At 41.7% G+C, this 27,588-nt stretch overlaps 1 protein-coding gene across 1 annotated transcript in view; it reads left to right on the top strand.

Moving 5' to 3' along the window:
• The window catches only part of ATP10A (ATPase phospholipid transporting 10A (putative)), a 510,848-nt gene that overhangs the window by 106,339 nt on the left and 376,921 nt on the right, over positions 1–27,588 (top strand). The window contains 1 exon segment of the mRNA XM_053705460.1: positions 6,435–6,520. Coding sequence (XP_053561435.1) covers positions 6,435–6,520 — 86 coding nt within the window.

Here is a 27,588-nt window from a genome sequence, read left to right as displayed (position 1 = left end):
TCTAGGGTACCCTCCCATTTTGGCATTTAGTGTCCTCTTTAGCTTGGGTATGGTTTTCCCAAAAGTAATGAATGCGGCTGTGGACTCTTTCCCATTAGGAAGAAAAACAAATTATGCTTCCCTGATAATTTAATTTTCTTTCGTGGGAAAGAGTCCACCGCCCCCCGCCCGTTTTTTCATGTGGGGCGTCTTAGTTGTATTCTTCTGGCACCTTTTCACCCTGCTATTTCTTCTACTGGTCTTGTTCCTCTGCAGAATGACTGGGGGATGAGGGAAGTTTGAGTAGTATTTAAGCCTTTGGCTGGGTTTTTTTTGGCTCCTCCTGGTGGCCAGGTTCTTATTTCCCAAAAGTAATGAATGTGCTGTGGACTCTTTCTCCAACATTGGTGTGTCCGGTCCACGGCGTCATCCTTGTGGGAATATCTCTTCCCCAACAGGAAATGGCAAAGAGTCCCAGCAAAGCTGGCCATATAGTCCCTCCTAGGCTCCGCCCACCCCAGTCATTCTCTTTGCCGTTGCACAGGCAACATCTCCACGGAGATGGTTAAGAGTTTTTGGTGTTTAAATGTAGTTTTTTATTCTTCTATCAAGTGTTTGTTATTTTAAAATAGTGCTGGTATGTACTATTTACTCTGAAACAGAAAAAGATGAAGATTTCTGTTTGTGAGAGGAAGATGATTTTAGCAGACAGTAACTAAAATAGATTGCTGTTTCCACATAGGACTGTTGAGATGAAGTAACTTCAGTTGGGGGAAACAGTTAGCAGACTTTTCTGCTTAAGGTATGACTAGCCATATTTCTAACAAGACTGTGTAATGCTGGAAGGCTGTCATTTTTCCCCTCATGGGGATAGGTAAGCCATTTTCTTAGTCTCAAACAGAATAAAGGGCTTAATATGGGCTATAAAACTGGTAGACACTTTTATGGGCTAAATCGATTGCTTTATTTGGGCATTTTATACATGTTTATGCTGATATTCACATTTATAAGCTTGGGGAACGTTTTTTAACGGCAGGCACTATGTTAGACACCTTTTCCAGTCAGGGAGGGCCTTCCCAGTTGTAGGCTGAGCCTCATTTTCGCGCCATTACTGCGCAGTTGTTTTTGAGAGCAAGACATGCAGATGCATGTGTGAGGACCTGAAAATAGCTGGAAAAGTTTCTAGAAGGCGTCATTTGGTATTGTATTCCCCTCTGGGCTTGGTTAGATCTCAGCAAATGCTGTAGCTGGGACTGTATAGGGGTTAAATTTGTAAACGGCTCCGGTTCCGTTATTTTAAGGGTTAAAGCTCTGAAATTTGGAGTGCAATACTCTTAATGCTTTAAGACACTGTGGTGACATTTTGGTAATTTTTGAACAATTCCTTCATAGTTTTTCACATATAAAGTAATAAAGTGTTTCTGTTTAAAATTTAAAGAGACAGTAACGGTTTTGTTTTAAAACGGTTTTTGTGCTTTATTAACAAGTTTAAGCCTGTTTAACATGTCTGTGCCTTCGGATAAGCTATGTTCTATATGTATGAAAGCCAATGTGTCTCCCCATTTAAATTTGTGTGATAATTGTGCCACAGCGTCCAAACAAAGTAAGGACAGTACTGCCACAGATAATGAAATTGCCCAAGATGATTCCTCAGATGAGGGGAGTAGACATGATACTACATCATCTCCTACTGTGTCTACACCAGTTTTACCCACGTAGGAGGCCCCAAGTACATCTAGCGCGCCAATGCTTATTACCATGCAACAATTGACGGCTGTAATGGATAACTCCATAGCAAATATTTTATCCAAAATGCCTGCATATCAGAGAAAGCGCGATTGCTCTGTCTTAAACACTGAAGAGCAGTAGGGCGCTGATGATAATTGTTCTGTCATACCCTCACACCAATCTGAAGTGGCCATGAGGGAGGTTTTGTCAGATGGGGAAATTTCAGATTCAGGAAAAATTTCTCAACAGGCTGAACCTGATGTTGTGACATTTAAATTTAAATTAGAACATCTCTGCGCACTGCTTAAGGAGGTGTTATCTACTCTGCATGATTGTGACAACTTGGTCATTCCAGAGAAATTATGCAAAATGGACAAGTTTCTAGAGGTTCCGGTGCACCCCAACGCTTTTCCTATACCCAAGCGGGTGGCGGACATAGTGAATAAAGAGTGGGAGAAGCCCGGCATACTTTTTGTTCCCCCTCCTATATTTAAGAAATTATTTCCTATGGTCGACCCCAGAAAGGACTTATGGCAGACAGTCCCTAAGGTCGAGGGGGCAGTTTCTACTTTAAACAAGCGTACTACTATTCCTATCGAGGATAGTTGTGCTTTCAAAGATCCTATGGATAAAAAATTGGAAGGTTTGCTTAAAAAGATTTTTGTACAGCAAGGTTACCTTCTACAACCCATTTCGTGCATTGTTCCTGTCACTACTGCAGCGTGGTTCTGGTTCGAGGAACTAGAAAAGTCGCTCGGTAGAGAGACTCCATATGAGGAGGTTATGGACAGAGTTCACGCACTTAAATTGGCTAACTCTTTTATTTTAGATGCCGCCTTGCAATTAGCTAAATTAGCGGCGAAAAATTCAGGGTTTGCAATTGTGGCGCGTAGAGCGCTTTGGCTAAAGTCTTGGTCAGCGGATGTATCATCCAAGACAAAATTGCTTAACATCCCTTTCAAAGGTAAAACTCTCTTCGGACCAGAATTGAAAGAGATTATCTCAGACATCACTGGGGGAAAGGGCCACTCCCTTCCACAAGATAGGCCGTTCAAGGCCAAGAATAAGTCTAATTTTCGTTCCTTTCGCAATTTCAGGAACGGACCGGCCTCTAATTCTGCATCCTCTAAGCAAGAGGGTAATGCCTCACAGCCCAAACCAGCCTGGAAACCTATGCAAGGCTGGAACAAGGGTAAGCAGGTCAAGAAGCCTGCTGCTGCTAACAAGACAGCATGAAGGAGTAGCCCCCGATCCGGGACTGGATCTAGTAGGGGGCAGACTCTCTCTCTTTGCTCAGGCTTGGGCAAGAGATGTTCAGGATCCCTGGGCACTAGAAATAGTTTCTCAGGGTTATCTTCTGGAATTCAGGGAATTACCCCCAAGGGGAAGGTTCCACATGTCTCACTTATCCTTAAACCAAATAAAGAGACAGGCGTTCTTACATTGTGTAGAAGACCTGTTAAAAATGGGAGTGATACACCCTGTCCCAATAAAAGAACAGGGAATGGGATTTTATTCAAATCTGTTCGTAGTTCCCAAAAAAGAGGGAACATTCAGACCAATTTTGGATCTGAAGATCCTAAACAAATTTCTCAGGGTACCATCGTTCAAAATGGAAACCATTCGAACGATTCTACCCACTATCCAGGAAGGTCAATTTATGACTACCGTGGATCTAAAGGATGCGTACCTACATATTCCTATCCACAAAGAACATCATCAGTTCCTAAGGTTCGCCTTTCTGGACAAACATTACCAGTTTGTGGCCCTCCCATTCGGGTTAGCCACTGCTCCAAGGATTTTCACAAAGGTACTCGGGTCCCTTCTAGCGGTTCTAAGGCCGAGGGGCATTGCAGTAGTACCTTACCTGGACGACATTCAAATACAAGCGTCGTCCCTGTCAAAAGCAAAGGCTCATACAGACATTGTTCTGGCCTTTCTCAGATCGCATGGATGGAAGGTGAACGTAGAAAAAAGCTCTCTGTCTCCGTCAACAAGAGTTCCCTTTTTGGGAACAATAATAGATTCCTTAGAAATGAGGATTTTTCTGACAGAGGTCAGAAAATCAAAGCTTCTAAGCGCTTGTCAAGTTCTTCATTCTGTTCCACGTCCTTCCATAGCTCAGTGCATGGAAGTAGTAGGGTTGATGGTTGCAGCAATGGACATAGTTCCTTTTGCACGAATTCATCTAAGACCATTACAACTGTGCATGCTCAAACAGTGGAATGGGGACTATACAGACTTGTCTCCAATGATTCAAGTAGATCAGAAGACCAGAGATTCACTCCGTTAGTGGCTGACCCTGGACCATCTATCCAAGGGAATGAGCTTCCGCAGACCAGAGTGGGTCATTGTTACGACCGACGCCAGTCTAGTGGGCTGGGGCGCGGTCTGGGAATCCCTGAAGACTCAGGGACTATGGTCTCGGGAAGAGTCTCTTCTCCCGATAAACATTCTGGAACTAAGAGCGATTTTCAATGCTCTCAGGACTTGGCCTCAACTAGCAAAGGCCAGATTCATAAGATTCCAATCAGACAACATGACGACCGTTGCGTATATCAATCATCAGGGGGGAACAAGGAGTTCCCTGGCGATGAAAGAAGTGACCAAAATAATACAATGGGCGGAGGAACACTCCTGCCATCTATCTGCGATCCACATCCCAGGTGTGGAAAACTGGGAAGCGGATTATCTGAGTCGTCAGACTTTCCATCCGGGGGAGTGGGAACTCCATCCGGAGATCTTTGCCCAACTGACTCAATTATGGGGCATTCCATACTTGGATCTGATGGCGTCTCGTCAGAACTTCAAGGTTCCGTGTTACGGGTCCAGATCCAGGGATCCCAAGGCGACTCTAGTAGATACACTAGTAGCACCTTGGACCTTCAACCTAGCTTATGTGTTTCCACCGTTTCCTCTCATTCCCAGGCTGGTAGCCAGGATCAAACAGGAGAGGGCCTCGGTGATCTTGATAGCTCCTGCGTGGCCACGCAGGACTTGGTATGCAGACCTGGTGAATATGTCATCGGTTCCACCATGGAAGCTACCTTTGAGACAGGACCTTCTTGTTCAGGGTCCATTCGAACATCCAAATCTGGTCTCCCTCCAGCTGACGGCTTGGAGATTGAACGCTTGATTCTTTCAAAGCGTGGGTTTTCAGATTCTGTGATAGATACTCTGGTTCAGGCCAGAAAACCAGTAACTAGAAAAATTTACCATAAGATATGGAAAAAATATATCTATTGGTGTGAATCCAAAGGATTCCCATGGAATAAGATTAAAATCCCTAAGATTCTCTCCTTTCTACAAGAAGGTTTGGAGAAAGGATTATCTGCAAGTTCTCTAAAGGGACAGATCTCTGCTTTATCTGTCTTACTACACAAAAGACTGGCAGCTGTGCCAGATGTTCAAGCATTTGTTCAGGCTCTGGTTAGGATCAAGCCTGTTTACAGACCTTTGACTCCTCCCTGGAGTCTAAATCTAGTTCTTTCAGTTCTTCAAGGGGTTCCGTTTGAACCTTTACATTCCATAGATATTAAGTTACTATCTTGGAAAGTTTTGTTTTTAGTTGCTATTTCTTCTGCTAGAAGAGTTTCTGAGTTATCTGCTTTGCAGTGTTCTCCGCCTTATCTGGTGTTCCATGCAGATAAGGTGGTTTTGCGTACTAAGCCTGGTTTTCTTCCAAAGGTTGTTTCTAACAAGAATATTAACCAGGAGATAGTTGTTCCTTCTTTATGTCCGAATCCAGTTTCAAAGAAGGAACGTTTGTTACACAATTTGGACGTAGTCCGTGCTCTAAAATTCTATTTAGAGGCTACAAAAGATTTCAGACAAACATCTTCTTTGTTTGTTGTCTATTCTGGTAAAAGGAGAGGTCAAAAAGCGACTTCTACCTCTCTTTCCTTTTGGCTTAAAAGCATCATCCGATTGGCTTACGAGACTGCCGGACGGCAGCCTCCTGAAAGAATTACAGCTCACTCCACTAGGGCTGTAGCTTCCACATGGGCCTTCAAGAACGAGGCTTCTGTTGACCAGATATGTAAGGCAGCGACTTGGTCTTCACTGCACACTTTTGCCAAATTTTACAAATTTTATACTTTTGCTTCTTCGGAGGCTATTTTTGGGAGAAAGGTTTTGCAAGCCGTGGTGCCTTCCGTTTAGGTAACCTGATTTGCTCCCTCCCTTCATCCGTGTCCTAAAGCTTTGGTATTGGTTCTCACAAGTAAGGATGACGCCGTGGACCGGACACACCAATGTTGGAGAAAACAGAATTTATGCTTACCTGATAAATTACTTTCTCCAACGGTGTGTCCGGTCCACGGCCCGCCCTGGTTTTTTAATCAGGTCTGATGAATTATTTTCTCTAACTACAGTCACCACGGTACCATATGGTTTCTCCTATATATTTTCCTCCTGTCCGTCGGTCGAATGACTGGGGTGGGCGGAGCCTAGGAGGGACTATATGGCCAGCTTTGCTGGGACTCTTTGCCATTTCCTGTTGGGGAAGAGATATTCCCACAAGTAAGGATGACGCCGTGGACCGGACACACCGTTGGAGAAAGTAATTTATCAGGTAAGCATAAATTCTGTTTTCCCATGGAAGAAAATTAAATTATCAAGTAAGCATAATTTATGTTTTTTTAGCAAAGTATATAAAAGGAAGCCTAGTCCATGCATAGTTGTAAATGGTTGCATATAATCATGTAAAATATATTTTTGTATTTCAGGAATCAGAATTTAACCCTTTGAAGTTTAATAGTATCATTGATTGTGAGAAGCCAAACAATGATTTGAGCAGGTTTCGAGGAAACATGTAAGTATATTTATTGTACTATTAATGTTTACTTATAGATTGAAGCAAAGAAACCCTTCCCTATTAGTGAGTTAAAATGGACCAAGAAAATGTTTGATTATCATTAACCTTGAGCATGTGGATTTAGCTGGTCTTGAGTTTTTCTGTGCTGGGGAATGGAATTTTTTTTCAGCTATGTTAATGATTTTATTACACTTCTATTTTCACCTCATATGTTTTGAAACATTCTTGCTTTTATTATAAAAAAATTGGGTTTAGAATAGTAATTGTAAATTAATATATTGGAGAATAAAATGGAAAGATTAAATCTGATTGTATTAAGTCTTCACAGATATCCTTTTATGGCTGACAGTATACTAAAGCACCTGACAAGTTCATTAATGGTAATAAATTAGTTACTACCATATTTCTTTCATAAAGGTGGTGAGAGTCCACAAGCCATTACTCCTGGGAATTCCACTAATGGTTACTAGGAGGAGGCAAAGATTCACAAAACTCCAAAAGCACTTAAAAACCCTCCCACCTCACTGGTAAACCAGCCTTTTCTTTGTCTCTGAAGAATAGAGGTGTTCTTGATCTTCTTCTGTGAAGGGTTTTCAGACCGATTTAAAGCCAATTTTCCCCTCAGAGAGCTACTGTTTGGACAGAGGGAAGTTTATGGAGTATTAGGTAGTGGCATAGTTACACTCAGTGGAAGTTTGTCACAGGCCTGCCACAGGTGTCGCTAAGACCTATCCCTAGCCTCCTCCTATTGGATCATCCTTATAATCCACATAATCGGACCCTCTGATGTCATGCATACAGCACTGGATTGGCTACTTACTGGAAGCAGTTTTTTCTTGCAGATGGTAAGTCCAGTAGTGTGGGTGCTTATTAGGGAAGTATATAGTTTATTTATCTGGGCACTCACATAGGCATATTAGTAGGTGCCGTGTTTTACATTATAGCTAGGTGAACTTTTATGACAGCCAATTATCCATATATGTTCAGTATTAACAATTTAGGTTTGTGCAGCCCAAATTCTATTTACGTCTTACTTTTTAACTATTTTGTTTTTTAGCACGCATCGGTTATTTTGAACACATTCGAGTTATGTTAGCGCACCTCTGCATCTTGATGCATTTTATGTTTTTAGTTTTTGCTATCTTTCGTTTTTTTAGTGTAGCTACAGTCGGCTTTGTTTGCACACACCTTTTGCGCACCTCACATGTTTTGTTTAGTGGTGCATACTGGCATAGTTTGTGAGTGATTAAAAAATGGGTCTAAGGTGCGCTAAGACAAATATGATTAACAAACTCCCCCTAAATGACAATACCCCTAAAATTGTCGCACAATGTATTAAGAGTAAAAAGGTATAAAGGGAAGCGCTAAAACAAAGCTAAAGGTAATCAGTCACCTACAATGTACAGTTTATTAAAACATATACATAACACATAAAAGGGACGTCTCCCCAAACGACACTATAAAAAATGACACTGTAAAAAAATATATTTATATCAGATTTAAAACGGATGATCCTATTATGTGAACCGCTATGTATAAGGTTATAGCACACTAAGTAAACAGCTCAAAACAAATACTATAATAAAAATCAGTTAAAAAGTCCAGAAAATTGATGCTTATTAAAACCACCAAGCTGCCAAAGAAAGTTAATAAGTTAGAACTACCGGTTAAAAGTTTTCTGAATATAGGCTGTGAAGGCAGGACTACCTTTTTGGCATATGTGCAATATATCTACACCCTTTGGATTCCTTAAACTTAACCCGGGTTATAAGTAATGGAACTTGTTTTCCTATTTGGAATTTCTATTATATGCTTTGTGGTTTGAATGAAGTTGGAATATTCACCACAGTGCCTACTTTTTACAACACCTTTCTACAATACCTGCATACACCCCTGCGTGCACATAGCACTAAGTGCAGGGTGGATGTGAGAGAATCGCACCTGTGAAGGCTACTTTAAGCGCAAAGCTCTGGCCGCTTCCCTTTGCCGGAACTTGACTCAGTGACGTCAGACGCCGAGATACCCCAGTCGGATCCACTCGAGGGGGCTATTGAACAGGGAAGGCGAACTACAGACGATCAGGAGATCGTGGGTAAAGTAAATTGCCAAGAACTTGAATTATAAAACGTCTGTTATTATGCTGGTCATCTATCTCTCTTAAGGAAGTGTGGAATATTCAGAAAACTTTTAACCGGCAGTTCTACCTTATTAACTTTCTTTGGCAGCTTGGTGGTTTTAATAAGCATCAATTTTCTGGACTTTTTAACTGATTTTTATTATAGTATTTGTTTTGAGCTGTTTACTTAGTGTGCTATAACCTTATACATAGCGGTTCACATAATTGGATCATCCGTTTTAAATCTGATATAAATATATTTTTTTACAGTGTCATTTTTTATAGTGTCGTTTGGGGAGACGTCCCTTTTATGTGTTATGTATATGTTTTAATAAACTGTACATTGTAAGTGACTGATTACCTTTAGCTTTGTTTTAGCGCTTCCCTTTACACCTTTTTACTCTTTTAATAGTTTGTGAGTGTGCACTCGTTGTTTTCTGTTGTGCGTGTTGTACAGATATGCACCGGACAGCTTTTTAGTGTTTTGTGTGCGTGGGTTTTAGTTTTGCATTTATCAGCACTTCTATATTTAAGTCAGTCTTTCCGTGATATCAAGCTATACTGGGTTAGCACATATTGCTCCTTTCCCGCTGCTTTTAGTGGATTCAGAGCTCTCCTCGTCTTTGCTTTGGCTTTATCTGGTGGAGGGAGTAAGATTTTTTTATATACTTTCTAGAGCTGCCTTTTTAGGGCGTATTTAATGAAGTTTCTCTGTTTATATATTTACCTGCCTATATTTCTTTTTAGGATTTTTGTATTTAAATCCTTGATTATTTGCTTACAACATTCATTTATTTTCTGTGGTTTTCAGTCTAGGTCTATTTTTCAGGATGGAGCATACAGACTATTTTAAATATTGGCTCCTTAGAAGCTAGATCCTCTGAACACTTTTTTACTAATATTAAGTGTTTTTTTCCGTAAGCTTTGATGTAATCCACCTGCCCAGCTTTGCACTTCTCTGTATTGAACATTTATTGCATTTTAATCAGTCCAATTATGCTTTTTGCCTCTAATGATATCTGTCATCCCTCTGTTTCTTCTGTATCTCTAATGTTGGCGGCAAGTCTTTCTGATAATGCCTAATTTAGCTTTTCTGATTTAAATAGATCTAAGTCTGTTAAGCTGCATGTTTCAGATCTTTGTTTGCCTAATTTGTCCTCAAAGGGTAAAGTGTTTGTAGTTTATAAGGAGTCGGTCTCTTATTTAGGTACAGAATCATCCTATTTTTGTTCAGACCTGAATTAGGATCATAAGGTTCCTGGGGAAAAGTCTGTTAAGCAATTGGATTTGTTTTTTAAACTTACTGCAGAGTTTTTTTTTCCGGTTCCTGATGCTATCTGTTATATGCTCTAAAGAGTGGTCTAAGTCTGGTACACCCTTTCATCCAGATTTAAAATTTAAAGGGTGTTTCTAACTAAAGGGGATGAGAGGTCACTGCTTCACTCATTACTTGTGGGAATTAAGAACCTGGCCACCAGGAGGAGGCAAAGACACCCCAGCCTAAGGCTTTAATACCTCCCCCACTCCCCTCATCCCCCAGTCATTCTTTGCCTTTCGTCACAGGAGGTTCGCAGAGAAGTGTCAGAAGATTCAGAGTAGTCTCTTATGGAGGGTAGTACTCTTCGCAATGGGACTGGAGTTTTAAGTAGTCCTGGCAGCCTCTCAGTGAGAGCATGGGTGAAAGTGAGAGTCCGGAGATGCAGGGATAGTCTTTCTGCAAAACCATCCCGACTCAGATTAACAGCTCCATAAGCAATCAGCGTTGACGAGTTTCGCTGCCTGCTTTCTGCTCTCAAGTCCATGTCATGAGCCATGCTACTAACCTTTCACTTAAAAGGCGGTGTTCCTGTTCCTCGGCGTAGATTCTGGTAAGATTGTTCATTTTTTATACATGTATGATAACGCTAGAAGACAGGGTCACAGTGTGACTCCTTTTATCTGTATAGAATCAAGGGTTAATATCTCCTGAAGGGAATTATTGAAAAGGGGGAATAATCTTATATGTTTGATTTTATGCTGCCTTTATGTGTGAGATGTTATGGGCTCATAGGCTGTTATGGAATATACAGGTTTCACTTTCACTTTGAGAGCCATGCAGCTTACAAACTTGGTGCGCTTTTTCTCATAGCAGGGACGGTCCTGCATTGTGCACCATGTGATTATTTCCCTCTTTCCTGACCGGGTGTCTATCAGAGAGTAATCCTAACTCTCTGTACTGTCTGGGTCATGGGAGGTGGTGAGTGCCCCAGCCATTGGGATATAAAGGTGCATTTTTTTTTAATAAAATAAGATGTTTTATTTCTATAGTTCTCCGGTTATTGCACTATCGATGGAGGATTCTGTTACTTAGGGGGCTCTCCCTCTATTTCTAAAGAGTAATTCCTGTTTATATTGTGAGGAGGCCTTAGTTCCACCCCCTCAATTATTTTCCATATGCCTCGATAATGTGATAATATCAAACATGTTTGATACCACTGAGTTGTCGTCCAGTGAGGTGCGTACCCTACATGCTTATCTCTCTATACATGCAGTTTCCTGTAGCATTGCTGATCCTCCACCTGGAGGGGGCCATTTTTTCACCAGATGTTACTGTGCAGCTCACACGGCGGTGTCCTTTAATGGTTTATCTCGCCCTGCTAAGCGCAAGGTTACATATTGCACTCCTTCCCAGAGTACATCAGATCACTTATTGGATTTAACTGATAGGGTTATCCGAGGATGAAGTTCTTTCTGAGACTTCAGAGTATGAACATTCTGGGCAAGAGTCTGCTGCCTCTAAACTTCCGGCTGCGGAGGAACCAGACTTTAGTTTTAGGATTTTGCACTCTTTTCTAAAGGAAGATTTTTGGCGAATTCAGTGATTACAGAGGCCAAATTGCTTGATGAACCTATGATTCCTAAATTGGATAGAGTCTGAGGCCAGGGTGGTATCTTATCCTTTCCTGCTCCTGTTATATGGCAAACATTATTAAGAATGAATGGGACTTGGATGTTCCTCTCTTCTCCCTTTAACAAATCGTTCCCGGTCCTGGATTCTCAATGGAGTTGTGAGGTTCCGTCCGTAAAAGGGATGGCGCTATCTTCACCCTTGCTAAACGTATTACGATCACATTTGAGGATAGCTCTTCGTTTTAGGAGCCCATGGATAAAGGATGGAAACTCTGTTAAGAAAGTTGTTTCATCATACGTGTTATTTGTTTCAACCGGAGGCGACCGTTGCCACGGTTGCTGGGGAAACAACATTTGGGTGTGACTGGGAAACGACCTTTGGGTGTGACTCCTTATAGGATCTGATCGGGATGGAGAGGTCCCCTCGACGTTACTCAGGAAAGATTTACGGCCCTGAGGGTTGCTAATTCTTTTATCTGTGATGCTATTAGGCAGATTATTTGCCTGAATGCTAAGTCTTCAGCTTTTTCTGTTCTGACCCGTCAGGCTCTGGCGGAAGTCATGGTCTGGGATATAACTTCTAAGTCTAGACTTTTTTCCATCCCCTTTAAGGGAATGATTTTGTTTGGTCCAGGCCTGGACTCAATTATCTCCACGGTCACAGGGAGCAAGGGTGCCCTTCTACCGCAAGATAATATGAACGAGTCTAAGGGACAATTTTCGTTCTTCTTGTTTTGATAAAGCCCATGTCAGCAGTCCTCCGCTAAGCCTGAGCAAACCAAGAGATCTTGGAAGCCGGCTCAGTCCTAGAATAAATCCAAGCAGAGCAAGAAGCCTGCCGAGTCTAAGTTGGCATGAACAGGCGGTCCCCGGTCCTCTTCTGGATCGTGTAGGGGGCAGGCTGTCGCTCTTTTCAGTTGCTTGGTTCAGGGACGTGCAGGACCCATGGGTCCTGGAGGTCATAGCTCAGGGTTACAAGATAGGTTTCAAGTCTCTGCCACCCAAGGGCAGTTTCCTCCTCTCTCTTCTGTTTTCCTGACCAGAAAGGAGGGAAGCCTTTCTGGGGTGCGTACGGGATCTGTCCCGGTGCCTATCGCTGTGAGAGGTTTGGGATAATGTTCAAACCTTTTTGTGGTCCCAAAGAAGGAGGGAACTTTCCGTCCGATTCGGACCTAAAGTGCTTAAACAAGTTTTTAAATGTCCCCTCGTTCAAGAGGGAGACAATAGGTCCAGTCTTCCCCCTCGTTCGAGAAGGGCAGTTCATGACCACGATAGATCTGAAGGATGTGCCCTTCACGTACCAAAACTCAAAGACCACTTCCAGTCCCTAAGGTTTGCGTTCCTTGGACAGCACTTCCTATTTATTGATCTTCTGTTTGGTCTAGCTGGTATAGTGGTGAGCATAGCTGCCTTCCAGTAGTTGACCCGGGTTTGATTCCTGGCAAATGCAGCATTCTCCAAGAAAAGAGTGAACCATTCGCAATCTCTCCTCTGTCTTCTTCGATCCCATGGATGGAAGTTAAATCTAGAGATAGTTCTCTTGCATCAAGTACCAGGGTAGAATTCTTGGGTACTATAATAGTCTCCATAGACATGAAAATATTTCTAGCAGACCAGAGACGTTGCAGGCTAGCTTCAACATGTCTTGCCCTCCAGACCTCCTTAGGGCCATCTGTGGCTCGGTGTATGGAGGTGATTGGTCCCATGGTGTCCAGCATGGACATCATTTCCTTTGCCAGGTTTCAACTCAGACTGTTGCAACTGCGCATGCTGAAGCAGTGGAACGGCAATCATTTGGATCTGTCTCAACAGATTTCTCTCGACAACCGATCGAGAGAATCGCTCTCTTGGTGTTTTTGTCCGGATCTCTTGTCCCAAGGGATGTACGTCTCAAAACCATCCTTGGCGATTGTGACTACAGTTGTGAGTCTGTCAGGATGTGGAGCTGTTTGGGGTGCCAGGAAGGCACAGGGCCTATGGACTCAGGAGGAAATGCTCCTTCCCGATCGCATTTTGGATCTTCGGGCAATATACAATGCTCTGAAGACTTGGCCTCTGTTGGGTTCATCCCAGTTTATCAGATTCCAATCAGACAATATATCTTCGGTGGCTTACATCAACTACCAGAGGGGAACGAGAAGCTCCCTAGCTATGAGGGAAGTATCTTGAATTCTAGAGTGGGCGGAGACCCAAATTGTTCGCTGTCAGCGATCCACATTCCGGATGTTGACAACTGGGATTTCCTCAGCAGACAATCCGTTCATCCGCAGGAATGATCTCTCCATTCCGACTTTTTGCAGAGATTTGCCAGAGGAATATCAAGCTACCCAGATATGGGTCGAGGTACAGGGATCCTCAGGCGGAGCTAACAGATGCATTAGCGATGCCTTGGAGGTTCAATCTAATTTATCTTTTCCGGCCATTACCACTACTTTCTAGTGTAGTGGCTCAAATCAAGCATGCGTCAGTGATACTGATTGCTCTGTCTTGGCCATGAAGGATATGGTTCACGGGCTAGAGGGGATGTCGGTATCTCCTCCGTGGAAGTTACCTTGTCGCAGGGATCTGCTGACCAATGTCTCTTTGTTCATCTATGTCTAGATCTCGGAGTCTGACTGCGTGGTGATTGAACGTTTAGTCCTTGCCAAGAGAGGGTGTTTTGAGAGTGTTATTTTTACTCTTATTCAAGTATTTAGCTGGTTGCTCGTCGCATCTGTCATAAGTTGTGGCAGACCTACTTATTCTGTTCTCCAGAGAGGACAGATTTTCGGCCCTGTCTGTGTTACTGCACATGAGGTTCGCTGAGCTTCCTGATGTGCAGTCACTTGTTAAGGCTCTGCTAGATCAGACCTGTGTTTAGATCTATTGCTCCTCCTTGGAGTTTAAATCTTGTTCTTTAGGTTTTGCACGGGCTCCGTTGAAGCCTATGCATGAAGTAGACATTAAATTATTGTCTTGGAAGGTTCCTTTTCTACGGGCTATTGCTTCTGTGCGCAGAATATCTGTGATTACTGCCTCACAATGCATCCCTCCTTATCTGGCTTTCCATGCTGATAAGGCTGTTCTACGAACCTAGTTAGGTTTTCTTCCTAAGGTTGTGTCAATTCGCAACATCAATCAAGAGATTGTGGTTCCTTTCCTATGTCCTACTTTTCTTCGTCGAAGGAACGTTTTCAACGTAATTCTGGATGTGGTTTGTGCTTTGAAGTCCTATCTTCAGGCCAAGAAGGAATTTGGACAAACTTGTTTTTCTGTTTGTTCTCTTTCCGGGAAGCGTGGGAATCAGAGGACCTCTTCGACTTGCTTATCTTTTTGGCTGAGGAGTGTCCTCCGTTTCGCATTGAGACAGAGGGACATAAGCCTCCTCTGAGGATTACGGCTCTTTCAACTAGAGCTGTGGCCTCTTTTTTGGCCTTTAAGAACGAGGCTTCTATGGAGCAGATTTGTAAGGCAGCTACCTGACCCTCCTTACATACTTTTACAAAATTTTCCAAAATTGCCGTTTTTGCTTCGGCAGAACCAGTTTTTGAGAGAGAGGTTTTGCAGGCTGTAGTGCCCTCAGGATAGGGTCCGCTTCCTTTTTACCCTTCCTTTTTTTTTTATTCAGTGTCCTCTAGAGCTTGGGTATTTGTTCCCACAAGTAATGAATGAAGCATTGGCCTCTCCTTCCCTTTAGATGGAAAACATAAATTATGCTTACCTGATAATTTCATTTCCATCGTGGGGAGGAGAGTCTACTGCTCCCGCCCTTTTCTCTGGGGGGCAGACCTAAATTTAATATTATTCTTCTGGCACCATTTATACCCTGATATTTCTCCTACTTTTCCTTGTTCCCTTGGCAGAATGATTGGGGGATGAGGGGAGTGGGGGAGGTATTTAAGCCTTTGGCTGAGGTGTCTTTGCCTCCTCCTGGTGGCCAGGTTCTTAATTCCCAGAAGTAATTAATGAAGCAGTGGACTCTCCTCCCCACTATGGAAATTAAATTAGCAGGTTAGCATAATTTTATGTCTTTCTTCATACTTCTAAAATAGAGCTTTGGGATAATATCCCTAAGGTAGATTGAGCTATTTCTACTATGGCTAACATACTATAGTTATAGTCATTAAGACATCACTTGCACCCAGGTGCATATGCTGCTGAGTATAAAGTGATAGGAAAACCAGTTAATGTGACTTCATTTTACTTTTGCAACAAGGTATATACCGTAATATCGGAAATGATTATTCTGAAGTCTCTACAGAATTCAGGTTAATTTCATTTGCCGGTACAAGGGGATCTTGTTTGTTTATTTGAACAACCCCGCGCCAAGATTGACGCAAAGATTGACCACTTTTGCATTGTACCCAATTAGCTGGACACTTTGCACCAATTGAGAGAACCGAACGGTATGAAGAGCTGCTAAAAGTTAATTTATTAATACGCTATCAATACCTCACAAAACTTTTGAGGTTGAATTAAGTGAGTAGCTCACCTGCGGGGATTTTTTGCATTGTTTTCTTGTGTTTCCTTGTACTATTAAACATATTGCACTATGTGGAGCCGCTTTGTGTGCTTCTTACTTCTTTTATAGATAATGTGTCTTATTTTGGCAGATTACATGTTTTCAAGACCTGTGAGCATAGACTAAACTTTACTTTTAGTTATGTGTAATACATAAGCAATTGTAAGTATGTATATGTGCTTGTGCTCACAGGATAAACATTTCTTGCTCTTGTCCTTTCCTACTTTTCTTCTTCTCCTTGCTTGGCTATACATCAGTGAGTTGGGAGGGATTTTAAGGGCTCTAAAAGTTTGGGAATGTTTAGAAGAACAGAAAAGGCAGCACACTTGGTCTCTCAAACAAAACAGAATTTTATTCCAACATTCCGAGGTTGTTAAAAAAAAAACACACCAACACGAGGATAAGGGGGCATGTCCTTATGCGTTTTGTGCTGTGCGGCACTTAGTTATAGGATGACAGGTAAGTACAAACAAGGTAAGTTTATACCCCGTAGCCTCCAATCACAACTAAACAGGGAATATAAAGGAACAGTTAAAAAATATAAAAGGATTACTGAGAGAGTTTGTACAGGCAGAGCGTATGTAACTATACTAATAGGTTGAGTATCAGAAATTGGAAAGAAACATTGTGGCCATAAACAAAATGTATTACATGATGCCTGAAAATCGCCATGTCCCATAATTAACTGTTTATCAGTAAGGTGTATAAAACTCATTGTTGCTATATGACTTTTTGTTCGTGACTAAGTGAAAAAGGGAAGATACCCAAATAACTAAGTCACGTCTAATTGTGAATATCAAATTGAAGATTAAATATGTATATTCCAAGATCCTGGAAGCTAATATGCAAGCACCATTGGCGGTAAGTGCACATATAGACAAGAGACCTAGCATCAGAGTTTCACACCAAATTGAATAAATATACTTCAACAGGATGCTCCAAAATTAAACTCCCAAAATTGTAAAACATGATGACATAAGGAACATGGCTACAAAAACATGCATTATTATCAAGACACGTAATAAAGAGGGTATTATAATCAGGCTTATGGGTAAATACTAGTTACTTAAATTGATAACTGATATTAGTTAGATTATAATGACCTCACTAGTGTTGACCCCGTACAAAAAGCTGGGTGTCCCAATATCACCTAGATTACATCCAGAAGCAAACATCAACATTGTTTTACTTAATAAAGAGACTTTATATCTCATTCCTTATTTAAACCACATGGCTCTCTGGTATTGAGTGTAAGGATCCAAAATAACTCTTTTTTTTTTTTTTTTTTCCCGTAAGAATCTTATACTTGTTACCACCTCTAGGTGGCAATTTCGCAACATCAATCACCTTAACATTAAAATTAGGAACATGTGTGAAGTGATACCCATTGAAGTGCCTCGCTATGCTCGAATCCTTTACATAGTTTTTTCATCTCTCTTGTGCTCACCTATTCTTGATCTCAGACAACAAGAGGTCTGACCTACATATTGGACCTTGCAAAGGTTGCACTCCAAGAGGTAAACCACCAAAGTGGAAGCACAATTAGCATAATGGTCTATTTTATACACACTTCCAGTGGACAAACTGCTGAAAGTGTCACCTTTTGAGACAACCTTACAAGTACCGCAGTTGAATGCTAAACACTGAAAGGTACCCTTTTTATTGAACCATGTCACTCTTCTTTTATTCTCATTACTGATTACCATACTGGGAGCCAGTTTATTGCCCAGATTCGGTGCCTTTCTAAACACAAATTTTATATGATCTACAAAGTTTGAAAGTATATCATCACATTTCAAAAAGTTTAGATTACACTTGATGATATTGCAGATATCTCTGTACTGGGATGAGTATTCCGTAGAAAAAACAATGGACTCACTAGAAAAACCACCCTGCTTTCCTGTTGCTTTTCTTTTAACGCTATCCAGGGGTATGTCTTTAACTTCTTTTAATGCTTTGACCAAGATGTTCAGTTCATAACCTCTAAGAAACAACCTTTGAGTTAGTGAGTCTGCCTATTTATTCAATAAAACGTCAGAGGAAGCATTCCTCCTTAACCTTAAAAATTGGCTCTTGGGTATGGCCTTCATCAAATGTCTGGGATGACACGACCTAGCGTGCAAGATTGTTACCCGCAGTTGGTTTACGGAAAGTGTCTGTGACAATGGTTTTGGTATTTATGGACCCTAGTAATTTGAGATCCAGGTATTGGACCTCAAGTTTATTGACCATCCCTGTGAAACATAAGTTTAACTCATTATCATTAATGAACTTCAAAAAATCATTGAATACAAAGTCACCCTTATATATAAAAATGTGTTTGTCTATATACCTCATATAAAATTGTATAGACTCCCTAAAGGAGTTAGCATCATTGTAGAGAAAGTTGAGTTCCCACCATCCCATAATTAAATTGGCAAAAGAGGAGGCAAACTTCGCCCCCATTGCCGTACCACAAGTTTGTAAATAATATTTGTCATCAAACATAAAAAAAATTATGGGATAGTAGGAACTCAACACATTCACAGACAAAGACTCTGTACTCCTCAGAAAATTGGTTCTGTGGTATAGAAAAAAATCAACAGCTTTTATTCCCAAATTATGGGGAATATTGGAATACAACGAGACAACGTCAACCACCACCCATCCAAAATCTTCAGACCACCTTATGTGTTCCAACAACAAAATGAGATGAACTGAGTCTCTTAAATAACTGCTCAGGCCTTGAACTAAAGGTTGAAAAATAGTCAACCCACTCTGACAAAGGCTCAAATAATCAGCCTATCCCAGATAATCGGGCGACCAGGTGGGTTGACCATGCTCTTATGGGTCTTGGGTACATGGTGGAAGTGGGAATCTTTGTCTCCTTCTAGTGGCCAGGATTGGAATTCCCAGGCATAATGGCTCGTGGACTCTCTGGGGCCTATCTATCAAGCTCTGAATGGAGCTTGATTCCCCGTGTTTCTGGCGAGTCTTCAGACTCACCAGAAACAGCAGTTATGAAGCAGCATGCCTATACGCATGCGTGACTCTAGAAAATTGCGACCACATCATATGCGCAATATAGGGAGACGTACGAGAACGCTCACGAATGTACACATAAGAGCGGGTGGGACCTCCTCGCTAAATTCAGTAGCTCCAGCCGCCCACAGAACAGTGCTTTTTTCTCAATGAGATGACGTTTCCACCTCTAAACCAATAGCCTTGCTAGTCATAGGACATTGTTCTGTATGCTAGCAAAGCTATTAGTTTAGAGGTGGAAACGTCACCTTGTTGAGAAAAGAGCGCTGTGCCATGGGCTGCTGGAGCTGCTGGCTTTAGTGAGGAGACAGCGGCACAGGTTGAGTTTAGCACCCTTTTCTTCTGTTATGTGTGATCAGTCCACGGGTCATCATTACTTCTGGGATATTATCTGCTCCCCTACAGGAAGTGCAAGAGGATTCACCCAGCAGAGTTGCTATATAGCTCCTCCCCTCTACGTCACCTCCAGTCATTCTCTTGCACCCAAAGACTAGATAGGAGGTGTGAGAGGACTATGGTGATTATACTTAGTTTTTAGAACTTCAATCAAAAGTTTGTTATTTTACAATAGCACCGGAGCGTGTTATTACCTCTCTGGCAGAGTTTGAAGAAGAATCTACCAGAGTTTTTCTTATGATTTTAACCGGAGTAGTTAAGATCATATTGCTGTTTCTCGGCCATCTGAGGGAGGTAAAAACTTCAGATCAGGGGACAGCGGGCAGTTGAATCTGCATTGAGGTATGTAGCAGTTTTTATTTTCTGAATGGAATTGATGAGAAAATCCTGCCATACCGTTATAATGAACATGTATGTATACTCTACACTTTAGTATTCTGGGGATGGTATTTCACCGGAATTACTCTGTTAAAGTACATTAAACCTTTTAATAGGTATTTTTTATGTTAAACGTTTTTGCTGGAATGTAGAATCGTTTGCATTAATGAGGTACTGAGTGAATAAATATTTGGGCTTTATTTTTCCACTTGGCAGTTTGCTTGTTTTAATTATGACAGTTTCGTTTCTCTCTCACTGCTGTGTGTGAGAGGGAGGGGCCGTTTTTGGCGCTCTTTGCTACGCATCAAAAATTTCCAGTCAGTTACTGTTGTATTTTCTGCATGATCCGGTTCATCTCTAACAGAACTCAGGGGTCTTCAAACTTCTTTGAAGGGAGGTAGATTCTCTCAGCAGAGCTGTGAGACTTATATAGTGACTGTGATTTAAAACGTTGCTCTGTAATTTTTATGTTTAAAATTTAATTAGTGTTTCTTTACTAATGGGAACAAACCTTTGCTAAAAAGTTGTGTTGTTTTTAAAGAGTGATGCTATAACTGTTTTTCAGTTCATTATTTCAACTGTCATTTAATCGTTTAGTGCTTCTTGAGGCACAGTACGTTTTCGTTAAATAAGATTGTTACCGAGTTGCATGTTTATTGCTAGTGTGTTAAACATGTCTGATTCAGAGGAAGATACCTGTGTCATTTGTTCCAATGCCAAGGTGGAGCCCAATAGAAATTTATGTACTAACTGTATTGATGCTACTTTAAATAAAAGCCAATCTGTACAAATTGAACAAATTTCACCAAACAGCGAGGGGAGAGTTATGCCGACTAACTCGCCTCACGTGTCAGTACCTGCATCTCCCGCCCGGGAGGTGCGTGATATTATGGCGCCTAGTACATCTGGGCAGCCATTACAGATAACATTACAAGATATGGCTACTGTCATGACTGAAGTTTTGGCTAAATTACCAGAACTAAGAGGCAAGCGTGATCACTCTGGGGTGAGAACAGAGTGCGCTGATAATTCTAGGGCCATGTCTGATACTGCGTCACAGCTTGCAGAGCATGAGGACGGAGAGCTTCATTCTGTAGGTGACGGTTCTGATCCAAGCAGATTGGATTCAGATATTTCAAATTTTAAATTTAAATTGGAAAACCTCCGTGTATTACTAGGGGAGGTCTTAGCGGCTCTTAACGATTGTAACACTGTTGCAATACCAGAGAAAATGTGTAGGTTGGATAAATACTTTGCGGTACCGGCGAGTACTGACGTTTTTCCTATACCTAAGAGATTAACTGAAATTGTTACTAAGGAGTGGGATAGACCCGGTGTGCCGTTCTCACCCCCTCCAATATTTAGAAAGATGTTTCCAATAGACGCCACCACACGGGACTTATGGCAAACGGTCCCTAAGGTGGAGGGAGCAGTTTCTACTTTAGCTAAGCGCACCACTATCCCGGTGGAGGATAGCTGTGCTTTTTCAGATCCTATGGATAAAAAATTAGAGGGTTACCTTAAGAAAATGTTTGTTCAACAAGGTTTTATATTACAACCCCTTGCATGCATCGCGCCGATTACGGCTGCGGCAGCATTTTGGATTGAGTCTCTGGAAGAGAACCTTAGTTCAGCTACGCTGGACGACATTACGGACAGGCTTAGAGTCCTTAAACTAGCTAATTCATTCATTTCGGAGGCCGTAGTACATTTAACCAAACTTACGGCTAAGAATTCAGGATTCGCCATTCAGGCACGTAGGGCGCTGTGGCTAAAATCCTGGTCGGCTGATGTAACTTCTAAGTCCAAATTGCTTAATATACCTTTCAAGGGGCAAACTTTATTTGGGCCCGGTTTGAAAGAAATTATTGCTGACATTACAGGAGGTAAGGGCCACGCTCTACCTCAAGACAAAGCCAAAGCTAAGGCTAGACAGTCTAATTTTCGTCCCTTTCGGAATTTCAAATCAGGAACAGCATCAACTTCCACTGCACCAAAACAGGAAGGAGCTGTTGCTCGTTACAGACAAGGCTGGAAACCTAACCAGTCCTGGAATAAGGGCAAGCAGGCCAGGAAACCTGCTGCTGCCCCTAAGACAGCATGAACCGAGGGCCCCCGATCCGGGACCGGATCTAGTGGGGGGCAGACTCTCTCTCTTCGCCCAGGCTTGGGCAAGAGATGTCCAGGATCCCTGGGCGCTAGAGATCATATCTCAGGGATACCTTCTAGACTTCAAATTCTCTCCCCCAAGAGGGAGATTTCATCTGTCAAGGTTGTCAACAAACCAAATAAAGAAAGACGCGTTTCTACGCTGTGTACAAGATCTATTATTAATGGGAGTGATCCATCCGGTTCCGCGGTCGGAACAAGGACAAGGGTTTTACTCAAACCTGTTTGTGGTTCCCAAAAAAGAGGGAACTTTCAGGCCAATCTTGGATTTAAAGATCCTAAACAAATTCCTAAGAGTTCCATCGTTCAAAATGGAAACTATTCGGACTATCTTACCCATGATCCAAAAGGGTCAGTACATGACCACAGTGGATTTAAAGGATGCTTACCTTCACATACCGATTCACAAAGATCATTACCGGTATCTAAGGTTTGCCTTCTTAAACAGGCATTACCAGTTTGTAGCCCTTCCATTCGGATTGGCTACGGCTCCAAGAATCTTCACAAAGGTTCTGGGTGCCCTTCTGGCGGTACTAAGACCGCGAGGAATTTCGGTAGCTCCGTACCTAGACGACATTCTGATACAAGCTTCAAGCTTTCAAACTGCCAAGTCTCATACAGAGTTAGTTCTGGCATTTCTAAGGTCGCATGGATGGAAAGTGAACGAAAAGAAGAGTTCTCTCTTTCCTCTCACAAGAGTTCCATTCCTGGGGACTCTTATAGATTCTATAGAAATGAAGATTTATCTGACAGAAGACAGATTAACAAAGCTTCTAAATGCATGCCGTGTCCTTCATTCCATTCAACTCCCGTCAGTAGCTCAATGCATGGAGGTGATCGGCTTAATGGTAGCAGCAATGGACATAGTACCCTTTGCACGCCTACATCTCAGACCGCTGCAATTGTGCATGCTGAGTCAGTGGAATGGGGATTACTCAGATTTGTCCCCCACTCTAAATCTGGATCAAGAGACCAGAAACTCTCTTCTATGGTGGCTTTTTCGGCCACATCTGTCCAGGGGGATGCCATTCAGCAGGCCGGACTGGACAATTGTAACAACAGACGCCAGCCTACTAGGTTGGGGCGCTGTCTGGAATTCTCTGAAGGCTCAGGGACAATGGAGTCAGGAGGAAAGTCTCCTGCCAATAAACATTCTGGAATTGAGAGCAGTTCTCAATGCCCTTCTAGCTTGGCCCCAGTTAAAAACTCGGGGGTTCATCAGGTTTCAGTCGGACGTCCAATCCAGACGTCCAGGCCTTTTGTCAGGCTTTAGCTAGGATCAAGCCTGTGTTTAAAACTGTTGCTCCGCCATGGAGTTTAAACTTAGTTCTTAACGTTTTACAGGGTGTTCCGTTTGAACCCCTTCATTCCATTGATATAAAATTGTTATCTTGGAAAGTTCTATTTTTAATGGCTATTTCCTCGGCTCGAAGAGTCTCTGAGTTATCAGCCTTACATTGTGATTCTCCTTATCTGATCTTTCACTCAGACAAGGTAGTTCTGCGTACTAAACCTGGGTTCTTACCTAAGGTAGTCACTAACAGGAATATCAATCAAGAGATTGTTGTTCCATCCTTGTGTCCAAATCCTTCTTCAAAGAAGGAACGTCTTCTACACAATCTGGATGTAGTTCGTGCCCTCAAGTTCTATTTGCAGGCAACTAAGGATTTTCGACAAACGTCTTCCCTGTTTGTCGTGTACTCTGGTCAGAGGAGAGGTCATAAGGCTTCGGCTACCTCTCTCTCCTTCTGGCTTCGTAGCATAATTCGTTTAGCCTATGAGACTGCTGGACAGCAGCCTCCTGAAAGAATTACAGCTCATTCTACTAGAGCTGTGGCTTCCACTTGGGCCTTTAAGAATGAGGCCTCTGTTGAACAGATTTGCAAGGCTGCAACTTGGTCTTCGCTTCATACTTTTTCCAAATTTTACAAATTTGACACTTTTGCTTCTTCGGAGGCTATTTTTGGGAGAAAGGTTCTTCAGGCAGTGGTTCCTTCTGTATAATGAGCCTGCCTATCCCTCCCGTCATCCGTGTACTTTTGCTTTGGTATTGGTATCCCAGAAGTAATGATGACCCGTGGACTGATCACACATAACAGAAGAAAACATAATTTATGCTTACCTGATAAATTCCTTTCTTCTGTTGTGTGATCAGTCCACGGCCCGCCCTGTTTTTTAAGGCAGGTAAATATTTTTTAAATTATAATCCAGTCACCACTACACCCTTGGCTTCTCCTTTCTCGTTGGTCTTTGGTCGAATGACTGGAGGTGACGTAGAGGGGAGGAGCTATATAGCAACTCTGCTGGGTGAATCCTCTTGCACTTCCTGTAGGGGAGCAGATAATATCCCAGAAGTAATGATGACCCGTGGACTGATCACACAACAGAAGAAAGGAATTTATCAGGTAAGCATAAATTATGTTTTTTCACAAATTGACCACTGAAAGTCCAGTTTATTTTAAATAATGGTAAATCCTAGCGTTTTTTTAAATACTCTGGTTTACCATCACTTTAAGACACTATAGCTCAGACTGGGCCTTTAACATTGTTAGTAAACATGTCACTGTCTATCCAACACTAAGGGGTTGAGCCAAGTCATGTGACAAATGCTTTTAAACATAGGGGTAATTAAAATTATTATGCTGTATTGATGGTGTATTGGTTTACTTGTTTATGCAAATATTTTATCTGATTATGATGTAATAATACTAAAAATGAGTGTTTTGACATTTTACTATTATATGAATGATTTTTTTTTATGTGCGATCACCAATATATATATATATATATATATATATATATATATATATATATATATATATATATATATATATAGCTCCACCTAAGCATCTTACTACCTCATTTCTTGGTTTCTATTTTCATTGACAGAGATTAATAGCAAAATCTATCTGCACTGCAATTTTGGAATTTCAGTTTTTAAGCTAGTTCCTTAGGAGAAAATAAATTAGGCCCAATGCTCCAGCTTGTCACAATTAAAACTAATGAACTAAGCTCGTTTTTATCTAAAGTGAAATGTATTTGTGCTTAGGCATGTCTTATCCATATATTCTAAATCACGGGTGGAAAAATCCCAGGGTTCTATGATCCCTAATGTGTTTCAATGGTATAATATGCAGGGTTTACTAATGAAATGATCTAGCACTTACAAATGCAGAAAATGGAAATGTTGCAGGCTTTTTATTTTTATTTTCAATAGTACATTCTTAATGGCATGAGTTCAATATGTCATTGTAACTTTTTGTCACAAGTTAGTGCGGTAACCATAATGCTTTGCTGCCCTCTAACAGCCAATTGGTTACTCTTAGCCACAATCCTTTTTTTTAAAGGGTCATAAAAGTCAAAATGAATGCATTTCACTTTTATTTAGACGCATGTTTGCAATACACAAATACAAGAATATTTCTCCAACATAGGTGTGTCCGGTCCACGGCGTCATCCTTACTTGTGGGATATTCTCCTCCCCAACAGGAAATGGCAAAGAGCCCAGCAAAGCTGGTCACATGATCCCTCCTAGGCTCCGCCTACCCCAGTCATTCTCTTTGCCGTTGTACAGGCAACATCTCCACGGAGATGGCTTAGAATTTTTTAGTGTTTAACTGTAGTTTTTATTATTCAATCAAGAGTTTGTTATTTTGAAATAGTGCTGGTATGTACTATTTACTCAGAAACAGAAAAGAGATGAAGATTTCTGTTTGTATGAGGAAAATGATTTTAGCAACCGTAACTAAAATCCATGGCTGTTCCACACAGGACTGTTGAGAGCTATTAACTTCAGTTGGGGGAACAGTATGCAGTCTCTTGCTGCTTGAGGTATGACACATTCTAACAAGACGATGTAATGCTGGAAGCTGTCATTTTCCCTATGGGATCCGGTAAGCCATGTTTATTACGATCATAAATAAGGGCTTCACAAGGGCTTATTAAGACTGTAGACTTTTCTGGGCTAAATCGATTCATTATTAACACATATTTAGCCTTGAGGAATCATTTTATCTGGGTATTTGATATAAGAATATCGGCAGGCACTGTATTAGACACCTTTTTCCTTAGGGGCTTTCCCAAAGCATAAGCAGAGCCTCATTTTCGCGCCGGTGTGGCGCACTTGTTTTTGAGAAGCATGGCATGCAGTCGCATGTGTGAGGAGCTCTGATACTTAGAAAAGACTTTCTGAAGGCGTCATTTGGTATCGTATTCCCCTTTGGGCTTGGTTGGGTCTCAGCAAAGCAGATACCAGGGACTGTAAAGGGGTTAAAGTTTAAAACGGCTCCGGTTCCGTTATTTTAAGGGTTAAAGCTTCCAAATTTGGTGTGCAATACTTTTAAGGCTTTAAGACACTGTGGTGAAAATTTGGTGAATTTTGCATAATTCCTTCATGTTTTTTCGCAATTGCAGTAATAAAGTGTGTTCAGTTTAAAATTTAAAGTGACAGTAACGGTTTTATTTTAAAACGTTTTTGTACTTTGTTATCAAGTTTATGCCTGTTTAACATGTCTGAACTACCAGATAGACTGTGTTCTGAATGTGGGGAAGCCAGAATTCCTATTCATTTAAATAAATGTGATTTATGTGATAATGACAATGATGCCCAAGATGATTCCTCAAGTGAGGGGAGTAAGCATGGTACTGCATCATTCCCTCCTTCGTCTACACGAGTCTTGCCCACTCAGGAGGCCCCTAGTACATCTAGCGCGCCAATACTCCTTACTATGCAACAATTAACGGCTGTAATGGATAATTCTGTCAAAAACATTTTAGCCCAAATGAACACTTGTCAGCGTAAGCGCGGCTGCTCTGTTTTAGATACTGAAGAGCATGGCAACGCTGATACTAATATCTCTGAAGGGCCCCTAACCCAGTCTGATGGGGCCAGGGAGGTTTTGTCTGAGGGAGAAATTACTGATTCAGGGAACATTTCTCAACAGGCTGAACCTGATGTGATTGCATTTAAATTTAAGTTGGAACATCTCCGCATTCTGCTTAAGGAGGTATTATCCACTCTGGATGATTGTGACAAGTTGGTCATCCCAGAGAAACTATGTAAAATGGACAAGTTCCTAGAGGTGCCGGGGCTCCCAGAAGCTTTTCCTATACCCAAGCGGGTGGCGGACATTGTTAATAAAGAATGGGAAAGGCCCGGTATTCCTTTCGTCCCTCCCCCCATATTTAAAAAATTGTTTCCTTTGGTCGACCCCAGAAAGGACTTATGGCAGACAGTCCCCAAGGTCGAGGGAGCGGTTTCCACTTTAAACAAACGCACCACTATACCCATAGAGGATAGTTGTGCTTTCAAAGATCCTATGGATAAAAAATTAGAAGGTTTGCTTAAAAAGATGTTTGTTCAGCAGGGTTACCTTCTACAACCAATTGCATGCATTGTCCCTGTCGCTACAGCCGCATGTTTCTGGTTCGATGAGCTGATAAAGGCGGTCGATAGTGATTCTCCTCCTTATGAGGAGATTATGGACAGAATCAATGCTCTCAAATTGGCTAATTCTTTCACCCTAGACGCCACTTTGCAATTGGCTAGGTTAGCGGCTAAGAATTCTGGGTTTGCTATTGTGGCGCGCAGAGCGC

The sequence above is a fragment of the Bombina bombina genome, chromosome 3 (genome assembly GCF_027579735.1).
Source record: "Bombina bombina isolate aBomBom1 chromosome 3, aBomBom1.pri, whole genome shotgun sequence".
NCBI lineage: Eukaryota > Metazoa > Chordata > Amphibia > Anura > Bombinatoridae > Bombina > Bombina bombina.
The sequence above is the reverse complement of the archived record's forward strand: the minus strand, read 5'-3'. Positions and strand labels throughout refer to the sequence as shown.